Source organism: Crinia signifera, chromosome 6 (genome assembly GCF_055691185.1).
Source record: "Crinia signifera chromosome 6, ASM5569118v1, whole genome shotgun sequence".
Classification (NCBI taxonomy): Eukaryota; Metazoa; Chordata; class Amphibia; order Anura; family Myobatrachidae; genus Crinia; species Crinia signifera.
In genome coordinates, this window is record NC_139222.1 from 270,378,648 (window position 1) to 270,391,317 (window position 12,670).

The 12,670-nt window shown below is 48.8% G+C and overlaps 1 protein-coding gene across 2 annotated transcripts in view; it reads left to right on the plus strand.

Moving 5' to 3' along the window:
• Positions 1–12,670, plus strand: part of SFRP5 (secreted frizzled related protein 5) — a 91,078-nt gene that overhangs the window by 27,658 nt on the left and 50,750 nt on the right. For both annotated transcript variants that reach the window (XR_014444638.1, XM_083149574.1), the window contains exon 2: positions 3,640–3,717. Coding sequence is in view for 1 of the 2 variants with exons in the window: in XM_083149574.1 (XP_083005700.1) it covers positions 3,640–3,717 (78 nt within the window). In the remaining variant the exon portion in view is untranslated. The remainder of the gene's footprint in view (positions 1–3,639; positions 3,718–12,670) is intronic.

Consider the following 12,670-nt stretch of genomic DNA (forward strand, 5'->3'; position numbering starts at 1 on the left):
CATGGGTTGAGACTGAGGTGAATCGTTATATACCTGGGACCTTATTTAGGTCTATTTGCAAAGGGCGTTCGTTCGCACGGAGACCGATGTTGTGTTACTGTACTTACACATTTTTGCGCATGTGCATATGCAGTGTGCGCGCACCCAGTTGTATCACTGGGTGCCCAGGACAGCGGGCAGCCCCATTAGCATATGTGAATGCCCATCGTTTCATGGGCATTCCCATGAGAACCCTGGGCATTCTAATGCTAACAAGGCCGTGACGTGGGCACCGGGGGTGGCCAGCTGACATCACTGGATGTCAGCTGCCCCCCCCCCCCCCACACTTCCTTCTGAACGTGCGCGCATATGCAAGCATGCCTCATAGCACCCTTACATAGGAGTGCACGGTCCACATCATTCCATGGTCACCTGATGATGTGGGCGTTCCCCCGCAGGCTGCGAATGGATGTTTATGTAAAACACCCATTCGCAGCCAGTGGGAAGGAATGCGCCTTGCAAATGGTGGGTTTTTCACAATATTTTTTCCCCGCCCTTTTTTTTCATACTTACCTCATCCCCCCGATGTCCACGTCGGCATCCAGGATACTGTTGTGCGGCATCTCCGGTCCCAGGGGTGCATTTCACGAATGTGCGGGCGTGCCAGTGATGTCACCGGTGAGCCCGTGCATCCATGCAATGCACCCCTGGGACCGGAGATGACGCTGAAGAGGATCCGGAAGGCTACTGTGGATGCCGGTGGACATGGGGGGGGGGGGGGGGGCATCGGGGCACCACCAGGGGACCAGGTAAGTATGGAAAAAAAAATATTCCAAAATCCGAAAAAATCCCCTATCCAAAATGCTTGTGGTCCCAAGCATTTCGGTTTTCTATTTGATTTTCTATTGGATTTTGCTTCTATACACAAAATCCAATAGAAGCTTAGTGCATATCTCACCGTGTGTACCCTCTATAATAGTAACAATCCTTTTTGGAAGTTGCAACTTTGTATATTTATTAGTAAATTGAAAAGCAGGGGGAATCCAGAGGACTGTGTTAAATAAATATACAAAGTGGCAACTTCCAACAAGGATCTGTTTTCTTCATAACCCGCAATTTGTGGGCGTTTGAAAAGGAGGCGGGACTAATCCCCGGGGGCGTTGCTTTATCAGGGGCCGTGCCAGTGAGTTAAGTTCCATAAAAAAAAAAAATTGATCCGTTGGGGGATTTCTGGGTACCCTGTCTGTGCTTCTATGGCTGCCCGCCTAAGTGCCATAGACACTGGTCCCACCCAGCCTGCACAGCCAATCTTTGCCCCTGGGCCACCACAAGCCTTAATCCGGCCCTGCCTGTTTATATGGCTGATGTAGAATAAAGTTTCTTGAGCCAGTCAGTTATGAAGCTTCTTGGTGGTCACATGATTGCAGAGGAAATATAGGACAAAGTTGGCACTAACTACAATATATTTACTGTAGAACACTCTAAGGGGGGAGATGTATCAAACCTTGGAGAGCGGTCAAGTGGAGCAGTGGGGCGAGATGTATCAAACCTTGGAGAGCGATCGAGTGGAGCAGTTACCCCGAGCAACCAATCATCTTCTGTTATTTTACAAAATAAATTAAACCTAGAATCTGCTTGGTTGCTATGGGCAATATCTCCTCTCTAGTCTCTCTCCAAGGTTTGATACCTTCTCCTCTGCAATCATTAACGGTCAGCAGCTGAGGTCCAACACAAGTAAGTCAAAAAGAAATAACTCTGAGAATTATGCCTGGTACACACCAGGACGACCCGCTCCCCGCGTCCCCTCGCATGGCTTGCTGCACTCGCCATGCTTCGGGCACAGTGCCTGGCTGCCCCTATTTTATTCTCGCGCCGCGTCGTAGTGTATGGTAGGGCATGAAATATCGCCTGTCGGCACATGTCAGCTCAAAATAAAAACTTTTTGACAGTCAACCATCCCAATGTCGACCCTTTTGACCATGTTCACCTTTTGACTGTGTCGACCTAAGGCCTGTTGACCTTCAGTGGTCGACCTAATGTATGTTGACCTTAGTTCTGAATGCCAGCATTTCCTTGCTGGGAGCGGGGTTTGATGATGTCACAATCAGCCAACACCCCCTTCCCGATGTGAAGCTTCTCCCAGGGAGGAGACAGAAAAACTAGGCAAGTATGCTCTGAATTATAGGGCTAAGCCCCCAGGCCGTACGTCAAGGCATCTCTGTCACTGGGGGTCCCTAATACTGGGTATGGGTCTGGGGTGCGGGCCCCCAAACCAGGGAAGCCAGGGGTATCTCCAGGTAAGCTGGCTCTCAGATGTTATATGCCATTATCATGTGGCCTTATACTGGTCTATTAAGCCCAGACATACATGTTACTGCTAATGGGATGGGTTTGGGAGTGTGGTGCCCCCTGTGTTGGTATGGCTGGTCTGCTCCAGGTTAGCACACTCTAACACTTTATTAACACTTATTTTTTCCCTATCACATTGTATATATTTTGTATTTTAATCACACCTTCACTTCCCTACATAGCACTTATGTGCTTCTTATTAACCCCCACTAATTTTCATTTGTGTGCTGCCCTGGAGTACTCAGCCTGTGTCGGCATGTTGGGGGCCCACACCCCAGACCCATACCCAGTATTAGGGACCCCCAGTGACAGAGATGCCTTGACGTACGGCCTGGGGGCTTAGCCCTATATCTGCAGATATACACAACCAAAATCTCTGTGTTATCTGATTATTATGTAGTTATGTTTCACTCAGTGTGCAATTGGGATACAAAATGTTTTTTTTCCTAGACAGAATTACCCCTCCCTTTTGGCACCTGAGTGACACACCTCTGATTGAGCAGCTTACCAACAAAAGTGTTATGCTCTGAATTAGCCCAGGGTTGCCCCTACCCTCACAGAATGGCTGGCAGGCTCCTGAAGTTTGGGTCCCCCTCCTGGCCCCCCAAAAAGGAGGGCAACCCTCCTGGATAGCGACCCCTTCCCCCCTCCCCCCAACCCCCCCCCCCCCCCACCCCACGGCAGTGTTAATTCACCACAATTCGCGGCTTTCTGTGGGAGGGGCTAAAGATACAAACTGCATCATTTAGCTCCACCCCCTCCTCGAAGACCCGGACAAGAGACTTTCAAAGTAGGCAACCCTGAATTAGCCGTGACGCCCAACGTTCCATTAACCCGGCAGCATGTCATAAATTCGTCTAATATTTCCAAAGTGATTATTTGCTATCCTGCAGCCTGTCAGGCTTACACAATGCAGGAAATAATAGATATCCACAATGCAGGAAATAATATATATCTTACAGGAGGACCACCAAAATGCCGATAGGATGGAGAGAGTTTAGCAAATTAGATTCAGATGAATTTCCTCTGAAAGTTCTGCACTTATAGAGCAAGTTAAGCGACCTTACCTTTGGCACAGCTTTGTCTCCTGTGAACACACAAAGTACATTGATATACAATATCCTGTGCTATGCATTATGAATAAATGACTGGTAATATATTATGCTGCCAGCCAAGCTGATTCTTGCCAACAGTTTTCATACCGCGGAGATCTGGCGTTCGCGGAATACAATGCTGCAGTCTTAGGACGGTTATTATAAACACCGGGCTTTCAATGTTTAGATAATAATATCGATTTGTTCTCTCTCACAGTCACCAAGATCTGCACTCAGTGTGAAATTGAACAAAAATCCGAGACCATGAGGGTTCAATATTGTGCCAGTGATTTTGGTAAGTGGATGTTTCTTGGCCTTATAGCAGCCGATATTCTAAACCGGCTTTGGATTTTCCCCAAACTATAACCAGGGATCAGCCTTATCCCCAATGTTCAGCTTTTAATTAGTTAATGCTTCTGATTAATGTCTGTTATGCATGTTCGTATTTAAGGATCCAGTTATCATTTGGCAGTGATAGGAAATATTCTGTAGAGCACGACAATTTAAGAAGAATCGGGTGCTGGGGCAGGGGAGTGATGTTCATCCTATAGTCTTACCAGCAAGCCTTGGCGGCTTCCCGTTATCAGAGCTATTTATGAAATACAGGGGCACATGTATTAAGCCTGGTGAAGTGATAAAGCAGTGATAAAGTGGAAGGTGATAAAGCAGCAGCCAATCAACTACTAACTGTAATTTTTCAAACACAGCTGATTGGCTGGCGCGTTATTACTTTCCACTTTATCACCGCTTTATCAATTTGCTCCTTTATCACTTCACTTAATACTGTATATCTGTGGCTGGCCCTTGCTGCATGCCACTCACAGTTATGCCAAGAGTGTGAAACACGTGTCAGTAACACACTCACATCATACTGACCATGCAAATTAGGGATGTGCACCGGCCACTTTTCGGGTTTTGGGTTCGGATTACCTTGAGGTTTTGGGTTCTAATGGGTTTTGGCAAAACACCTCCTAAGTGTTTTGTGTTTGGATTTTTTGGGTTTTGGGTTCTGATTTTTTTGTTAAAAAAGCATAAAAACTGCGAAAATCGCAGAATTTTGGGTTTTATTTGCTCATACGCTATATTAACCTCAATAACATTCATTTTCACTCATTTCCAGTCTATTCTGAACACCTCACAATATTGTTTTTAGGGCAAAAGGCTGCACCGAGGTAGCTGGATAACTATGTTAATATATAATTAAATTAATTAATATTAATAATATAGCAGCCTAGTAGGTAAAGAAACTAAACTACTAGGTAGGTACTGGTATGCAGTAGCACTGCCAGTGGTCACCACAAAAGGTAGTTACACACCACCAGTAGCTTTATGCAGTGCAACAGCAGAATTTATAATAATTAATTTTATTATTAGGTACTGCTTGGCAGTGGCACTCAGTGGCACACATCAGTGCACCAGCAGCATGGAATTATTTTTTACAGTCCCACGCAGCACAAGTATTATTTTTTAATTCAATTAGGTATAGCAGCCTAGTATGTAGTTGTACTACTAGGTAGGTACACTTAGGCAGTAACACTGCTAGTGGCAACAGTGGACTGAGTAAATAATACTGGCAACCTCTATTCACAGTATTCAGTGCAGGCAGCACCAGTGGACTATATATAATATAATTAATTATTGATACACTATATATTACAGCACAGCACCAGAGGTAGACCGCACAGAGGAGACAGTAGTACTACAAGTACACAGTTAGACTACACAGCAGCACTGAGAGACAGCCCCAGCGAATAAAAAATATTGCGTTCAAGGTCAAGCTCAAGTTTAAGCCCCAGCAGCAGCACCAACACACCCTCTCCCAACCCACTACTAGACTGGAGTGAAGATGGCGGGCGCGGCAGCCGCTTATAAAGCCTTGCGAAATCCGGCGCCGGGAGATGACGTTCTGACCACGCGGACGGACCTGAGTCAGGCGGGAATCTCCGAGCGCTGCTCGGAACCGGGCTCGGAATGATGACGTCCGTGGGGGCTCGGATCTCTGGAATCCGAGTCTGCACATCTCTAATACAAATATTATATAAACTTGCTGACATTTCCTGATTTTGGTTTTATATATACCAAAGTATACCCCCCCCCAGTAAAGTTAACCCCCCTGCCTTACTTATGCCACTTCTGTGGCAGGGACCCGCAGATCTTGACTGGGGTCCCGGCTCCACTCCTGGCTTCTGTTGTTAATGAAAACGGACCATCACACAATGCATACCTCCCAACTTTGGCACTTCAGCAGGCGGGACGCTGCTGCTGCGCGCCGGAGGCGTGCCGAAATTTTCGGGGGGGGGGGGTGGCCTAATTTTGGGGCGTGGTCTATACTCGCGGCTCTTCCACGAGGCCACGCTCCCATTTTGCCGCTATGGGGGCATGACCCAGAGGCTCTGTGAGCCTCTAGCCATGCCCCCAGCCCCCTGGCTGCGGGAATAGACGCTGTGCGCATGCGCACAGCGTTTATTCCCCGCTGCTTAGCAGCTGACAGGGGGGGACTCCCAACAGCCCCCCCACAACGCGGGACACTGACGCCCGCGGGTGGGACAGCGGGACAGGCCCTGACAATCGGGACTGTCCCGATAAAATCGGGACTGTTGGGAGGTATGCACAATGTCCGCCCACATACAGCAGACAATTTTTGAGGATGCTAAAGGAGGCCCCGCAGATCCCCGGCGCCCACACTAACACAGCACATCCCCGCCACTGCAGGGTCTGCGGGACTATTGTTACGCCACCGCTATTGGGGAGGGGGGCTCAAAATTGGGTGTGAGGTCCACAAGGTTTTTTTTTATTTTTGCAGGTAAAGCCTTGCCCCAAATTAGATATCCATACCCCTTGAATCAGAAGTGTCCCATTGTCCTGCTGACATATTTACCTTATACTGTACTCCCTGCTACATTTGCTAAATGAATCACGTTATATAATGATTTCTGAATGCGATGCAAAGACTTGGAAACATTTAATTAAAACCGCAGAAGTGAAATATGTGGATACGATGAGATAAGATGATTATTCGCTGTCATATTGAATCTTCCGACATGTGAGAGGTGAATCAGAAGTTGTTCATTTGTTCCTGGAAGGCAGAATGTGACAGCTAATAACGCAGGGCTTGTAGCTGGAGTAAAGGCCTCAGGATATGTATGTACAGTGAGTGATAACATCACCGTAGCGTTCTAGCGGGGCCAACATCTGCTCTACTTACTGAAATCATTGGCTGTCAGGAAAATGCTCTGCTGAGTGGATAAATTCTTCGGGTTGCATGTTTCCACGGTGTTCCGTCCACCGATCTTACACCAGCCTACAAACAGGTGATATTAATTGATCGTCCCTCAGTGCCATTCCTTTTGACCACTGTAAAGTTCTGACATTGTTTTGAAAGTCCCCTGTAAGAAGGACAATGGTAAAACAAAAATAAGGATGAAATGAGAGGGACTTTGTGGCCTATTTATTGCAGGCCTGCAGTAGTTATGGACAAACAGATGTTTCTCCATAACTAAAATAGTGCTGGCCCCGGGAACGTCCCAGAAAAACGGACGTTTTCGCGGAAAGAGTGACAGTTGGGAGGTATGCAGTATGAGTATATCATGTTTGCACAAAGGCTTGTTGGTACTGTTTATATACATAACATAAAGCACATCAACTCTGTTATAACTTATACAGAGCATGGGTGTAGACTGTTGGGTCAACTTGTATTAGTCGACAGTCAATAGGATATATGTAACCAGGGGTTAAGTGAGGGGGAACTAGGTGGAACTGAGTTCCACCACCTCTAATGGTAGGGAGAACTGATTTCCACCTCTACCACTGCCCTGAACAGTAAATCCAACATAAAAGTCTGTCCCAGCGGCTTCTTCTTCTGGCACGGCGTATGTGATGACATGCCATCACTGCCGCTGAAGTGAAGAAGAGCCACTAAGAGCAGCAGGCTCTGTGCTTGCTGAAGACAGGGTGAGAGGGGGGCTGGAGGGACTCAGAGGTGATGCAGCTGCTGGAGGGACACAGGGCATGGAGCTGCTGGAGTGAATGAGACAGATGTGTATAAGCAGCACAACTGTGGACATTATGTGTATAAGGGGCACTACTGTGTGATTTAATATGAATCAAGGGCACTTCATGTGGTGTAGTGTGTATATGATTGTGTTCCGTGTGCAAATTCCCTGGCACTGGTCTAGGCTCTGCCTAATGAGGGGGTGGGGGGGCAGTATTATGGGAAAGGAGTTCCACCACCTCTCCGGGACCACTTTAAGCCCTGTATGTAACTGGTCGACAAGGACAGTGCATCGATATGTAAAAGGTAGACACTTGAAAAGGATGACAGATCCAAAAGGTTGACACAGTCAGAAGGTTTAACTTTAAACTTTACAAAAAAGTTGACTTGGGAGGAGTTTTAAAAATCGAATTTCACAATTTAACGCCAGTAAATAAGATATACGGTAGGTTGCGAGGCCACCCTTCCGAATCGTGTGCACTGTTGCCAATTATATAAATACCACAGAAGAGAAGAAGCTTCTGGGGTCATCATCCGTCATGCATGAAAGCTGAGCTAATAGTTTGTTACTCTAAAAAGGTTATTGATGTCCATCAAAAGCTAATCACAACTCATGCAGGAATCATGATCATTGTGTCTCAGAGAGAACACAACAGAGGAAGAATGCCACATACAGTAATGCCACATTACCTCTAAAATACATATAGCCATTTACATTGTTGTTTTTAAGAGGTAATGTGCACGATATAAGAGGTAATGTGCGCGATGTAAGAGGTAATGTGCGCGATGTAGAGTTTTTCTTTTGTGTCCCTTCTGGTATACGGTAGCTTGGGCTGCTAATCAGACGTGATCCAAATCAGGTGACCCTTTTCAGGTAATGGGCAGATGTATTAATCCTGGTGAAGAGATAAAGTGGAGATAAATTGGAAGGTGATAATGCATCAGCCAATCAAATTTTATTTTCACTTCTCGGGGAGAAGCCGAAATGCAACTCGTCAGGGGGGCGGGGACAAGGCTGACATCACTTGGCCCTGCCCCCATGCCATAAACCTCTGTGACGCCGCTGTCTTCAACCGCAGGAGTGTTCACTGCAGCTGTCTCCCTCTCTGTCAGTGGCTCCCAGCGTCTTCAGTGTAGTGGAAACTGGAAGCTACACCCGCGGCCCGCTGCCATCTTCACTTAATCTCCCTGGGATGTCAGCAGGTCCCAGGATCCCTCCTCCACCAGCCGCTGGGTGTCTCTCTTCCGCCGGCCACCTTGAAGCTGTGGACGTCGCCATTTTTGCTGGTCTCTCAGGGCCCAGGGACATCAGCGGCTATGGGATCTCTTCTCCGCTATCCACCGGGTCTGTCTCTCTACCAGGGGCAGAACTAGTATCTGTCTCTGGTCTTCAGCAGCAGTCAAACCCGCAACAGGATTTTTAAAAGAAAAGAAAAAAAAAACACGCCACTGCTTGCCGCCCCAACAGGTGCCACCCATAGGCCCGTGACTCACGGGCCTAGTGGGAAATCCGGCCCTGCCATTTGTGACAGGGGAAGTCCTCCGCTGTAAATCCCTGCTTGTCTGTGTTATCTACAGTAGCGTGGAATAAGAGAGACATTAAGGTTCTAATTCAGACCTGGTTGCTAGGCTGTGTATACTCGCAGCCTAGCGAACAGGTCAGCTCCGCCCTGCCTGCCCCCTCCCCCCCCACCAGTGCCACCCGCATCCCCTCGCTATCATGCGAGGGAATGTGTATGAGAACACATCCCTATCGCATGCGGCCGAAGAGGACAGAAATCATTCGACTTTTATTTCACACGGAAATGGCCGCAAAGGGGGCGGGCACAGACGTCAAGCTCCAAGCAGGAATAGGACCGCCTACATTCCCCTGCTCGAGCCCTGTACCCGCCCCGTATGGAGCGAAAGGCAAGTGCGAAACTCGCCGAATCCGTCTGTTCCCAGGGTGTGCACATGTGCATAAAAGCGAATAAACAAACCACAAACATCGGAGAAGGGGCCGAGATGAATCAGCCCCTAGCTTCCTTGACTTTAATTGGACATCGAAAAAATATTTGATAGTGAATTGATTATATACACAGGGAAATATTTCATTTTAAAATTGCTCTGAGAATTTCCATGCCATCCAACAGTTTAAGTGCTGGCAGCGGACATGTTCCATATACCACCATACCTCCCAACTATCCCGCTTTCGGCGGGAACGTCCAAGTTTATTGGGATGTACCCACGTCCCGCGGCGGGGCGCAGCTGGGAGTCCCCCCCCCCCGTCCCCCAGCCTGAAGGAAATAGACAGCGTCATTCAGCGATGCAGAGGGGTGGGAAATGGGGGCGTGGCCAGAGGACATGACATCCCACGCCCCCTTTTCGGGCACGCGCGCGGCTCCGCTGCACGAGTGTTTGGGAGACAGATGTTTGGAGAGGTATGCGCATATACCAGGATTACGGTATATACTTTATATCTGCTGCAAACAGGAAGTAACCCGCCAATGTTTATACCGCAGTCATGTTTCGGTCAAGGATGACTTACAGATCATGACCGCAGCGCTCAGCAGAAATTTCCAAAACAATTCACTGGAGCTTTATTACATGATCGCAGCCAGATAACAAAACCATGAAATGTGAAAATAAAACAGGTAAAATACAAGTAATAATCAGGGCAGGGGATACACGAAATATGGCAATGTGCTGTCCTATATCTACATTTCCCAGGCAAATGGGTTTCTGCCCAGGGGGACGTCTGTTTGTCTGTTTGTTTGTTTTTATTTGAAAAGAGAAAGTGTAACAAAACAGTTGTCGACGATTAATACTGTGTCGGCATTTTAATTACCGGTATATCCTTTTATATGCTACCTAATTGTGTATTACATCTGTGTACATTCTCCTACATAAGTAATTGTGTGAGGACATGTAATAGCTGCATGATGGAGAATGTAACACACAACAGATACAGTCCTGGAATCCATCAACCTGCTCTGCTTTAAAGAAACAGCGTTTTGCACATTTGACTTCAGATGCTACAATGTACCCAGCTGTGCTAATACTGTATATGTAATATTCCAGACATGTCCGGTTATAGGGCCTGATTCTGGTTCACTTACAAAAGCAAATTCATGTGCAGATAGAGTTAGACGGGATTCGGTCTCTAGGTCTATAAGCATTCGGTCGACAAGCATTAGGTCAACATGACTGAAGGTCGACATGCAGGTAGGTCAACATGACTGAAGGTCCACATGGGTTAGGTCGACCAGGTCATTAGGTCGACACAAGCATTAGGTTGACATGGGGAAGGTCAAAAGGTTGACATGGGGTTTTTCGCTTTCTTTTTGAGCCGCATTGTGTCGACGGGCGGTATTATATGCCCTACCATCCACTAGGGCGTGGTGGGAGAATAAAATAGTGTTCTGAGCGTAGAGAGGACGCGGGGCTACTTTTCATTGTCCATGTCGATTGTGTTGACATTAGGGACAAAAAAAGTGAAAAACCCCTTGCCCACAGCCACACATATTGGCCCTTATTCTGGTTGGTGCGGTCAGAGCCGCACACGGGGCTCCGACCGCACAAACCAAGGGCCGCCCACCGGACGGATCGCCACGGCCGTCCATACACGGACGGCTGGCGATCCGCACAAAAATGGTGGAGGCTACGCCTCCACCATGGTGGGAGCTGCCCCCTGCCTTCGATGGTCGACGACCATCGAAGGCAGGCCCGCACGCCGCGGCAGCTCCCGCAAGCTCAGACCACACGGACAATCGTCCGTGTGGGAGCTTGTAAGGGGGCTGAAAGCTGACATCCGGCGACGTCAGCTTTCCGCCCCCATGTCATGGTAATGAGGGCGTCATGCCCTCATTACCATGCATACGCCCCGCGTTTGCATGGGAACGCCCATGAAACGCGGGGCGTACACATAGGGAAATGAGGGGCTGAAGCCCCTCACGCCCCTATACGCCCCCTTTGCGGCGGACGAAATCCGTCTGCGGCGAAGGGGGCTGCACATGCGCAGAATGACCTCTGCGCATGTGCAGACAAAAAACATCGGCGGTACGGCCGCACGCGGGCCGTACCGTGCCGATCAAAATAAGGGCCCTTGTACTGATGTGGGAGCTCTGTGCGCTGCCGGCCGAGCACATCTCACAGCCACACATATTGTACTGATGTGCGAGCTCTGAGCGCTGCTGGCCTAGGACATCTCACAGCCACACATATTGTACTGATGTGCGAGCTCTGAGCGCTGCCGGCCGAGCACATCTCACAGCCACACATATTGTACTGATGTGCGAGCTCTGAGCGCTGCTGGCCTAGGACATCTCACAGCCACACATATTGTACTGATGTGCGAGCTCTGAGCGCTGCTGGCCGAGGACATCTCACAGCCACACATATTGTACTGATGTGCGAGCTCTGCTGGCCGAGGACATCTCACAGCCACACATATTGTACTGATGTGCGAGCTCTGAGCGCTGCTGGCTGAGGACATCTCACAGCCACACATATTGTACTGATGTGCGAGCTCTGAGCGCTGCCGGCCGAGCACATCTCACAGCCACACATATTGTACTGATGTGCGAGCTCTGAGCGCTGCTGGCCGAGGACATCTCACAGCCACACATATTGTACTGATGTGCGAGCTCTGAGCCCTGCTGGCCGAGGACATCTCACAGCCACACATATTGTACTGATGTGCGAGCTCTGAGCGCTGCAGGCCACGGACATCTCACAGCCACACATATCGTACTGATGAGCGAGCTCTGAGCGCTGCTGGCTGAGGACATCCCACAGCCACACATATTGTACTGATGTGGGAGCTCTGAGCGCTGCATGCCACGGACATCTCACAGCCACACATATTGTACTGATGAGCGAGCTCTGAGCGCTGCTGGCCGAGGACATCTCACAGCCACACATATTGTACTGATGTGGGAGCTCTGAGCGCTGCATGCCACGGACATCTCACAGCCACACATATTGTACTGATGAGCGAGCTCTGAGCGCTGCTGGCCGAGGACATCTCACAGCCACACATATTGTACTGATGTGGGAGCTCTGAGCGCTGCTGGGTGAGGACATCTCACAGCCACACATATTGTACTGATGTGGGAGCTCTGAGCGCTGCTGGCCAGGGACATCTCACAGCCACACATATTGTACTGATGTGCGAGCTCTGAGCGCTGCTGGCTGAGGACATCTCACAGCCACACATATTGTACTGATGTGCGAGCTCTGAGCGCTGCTGGCTGAGGACATCTCACAGCCACACATA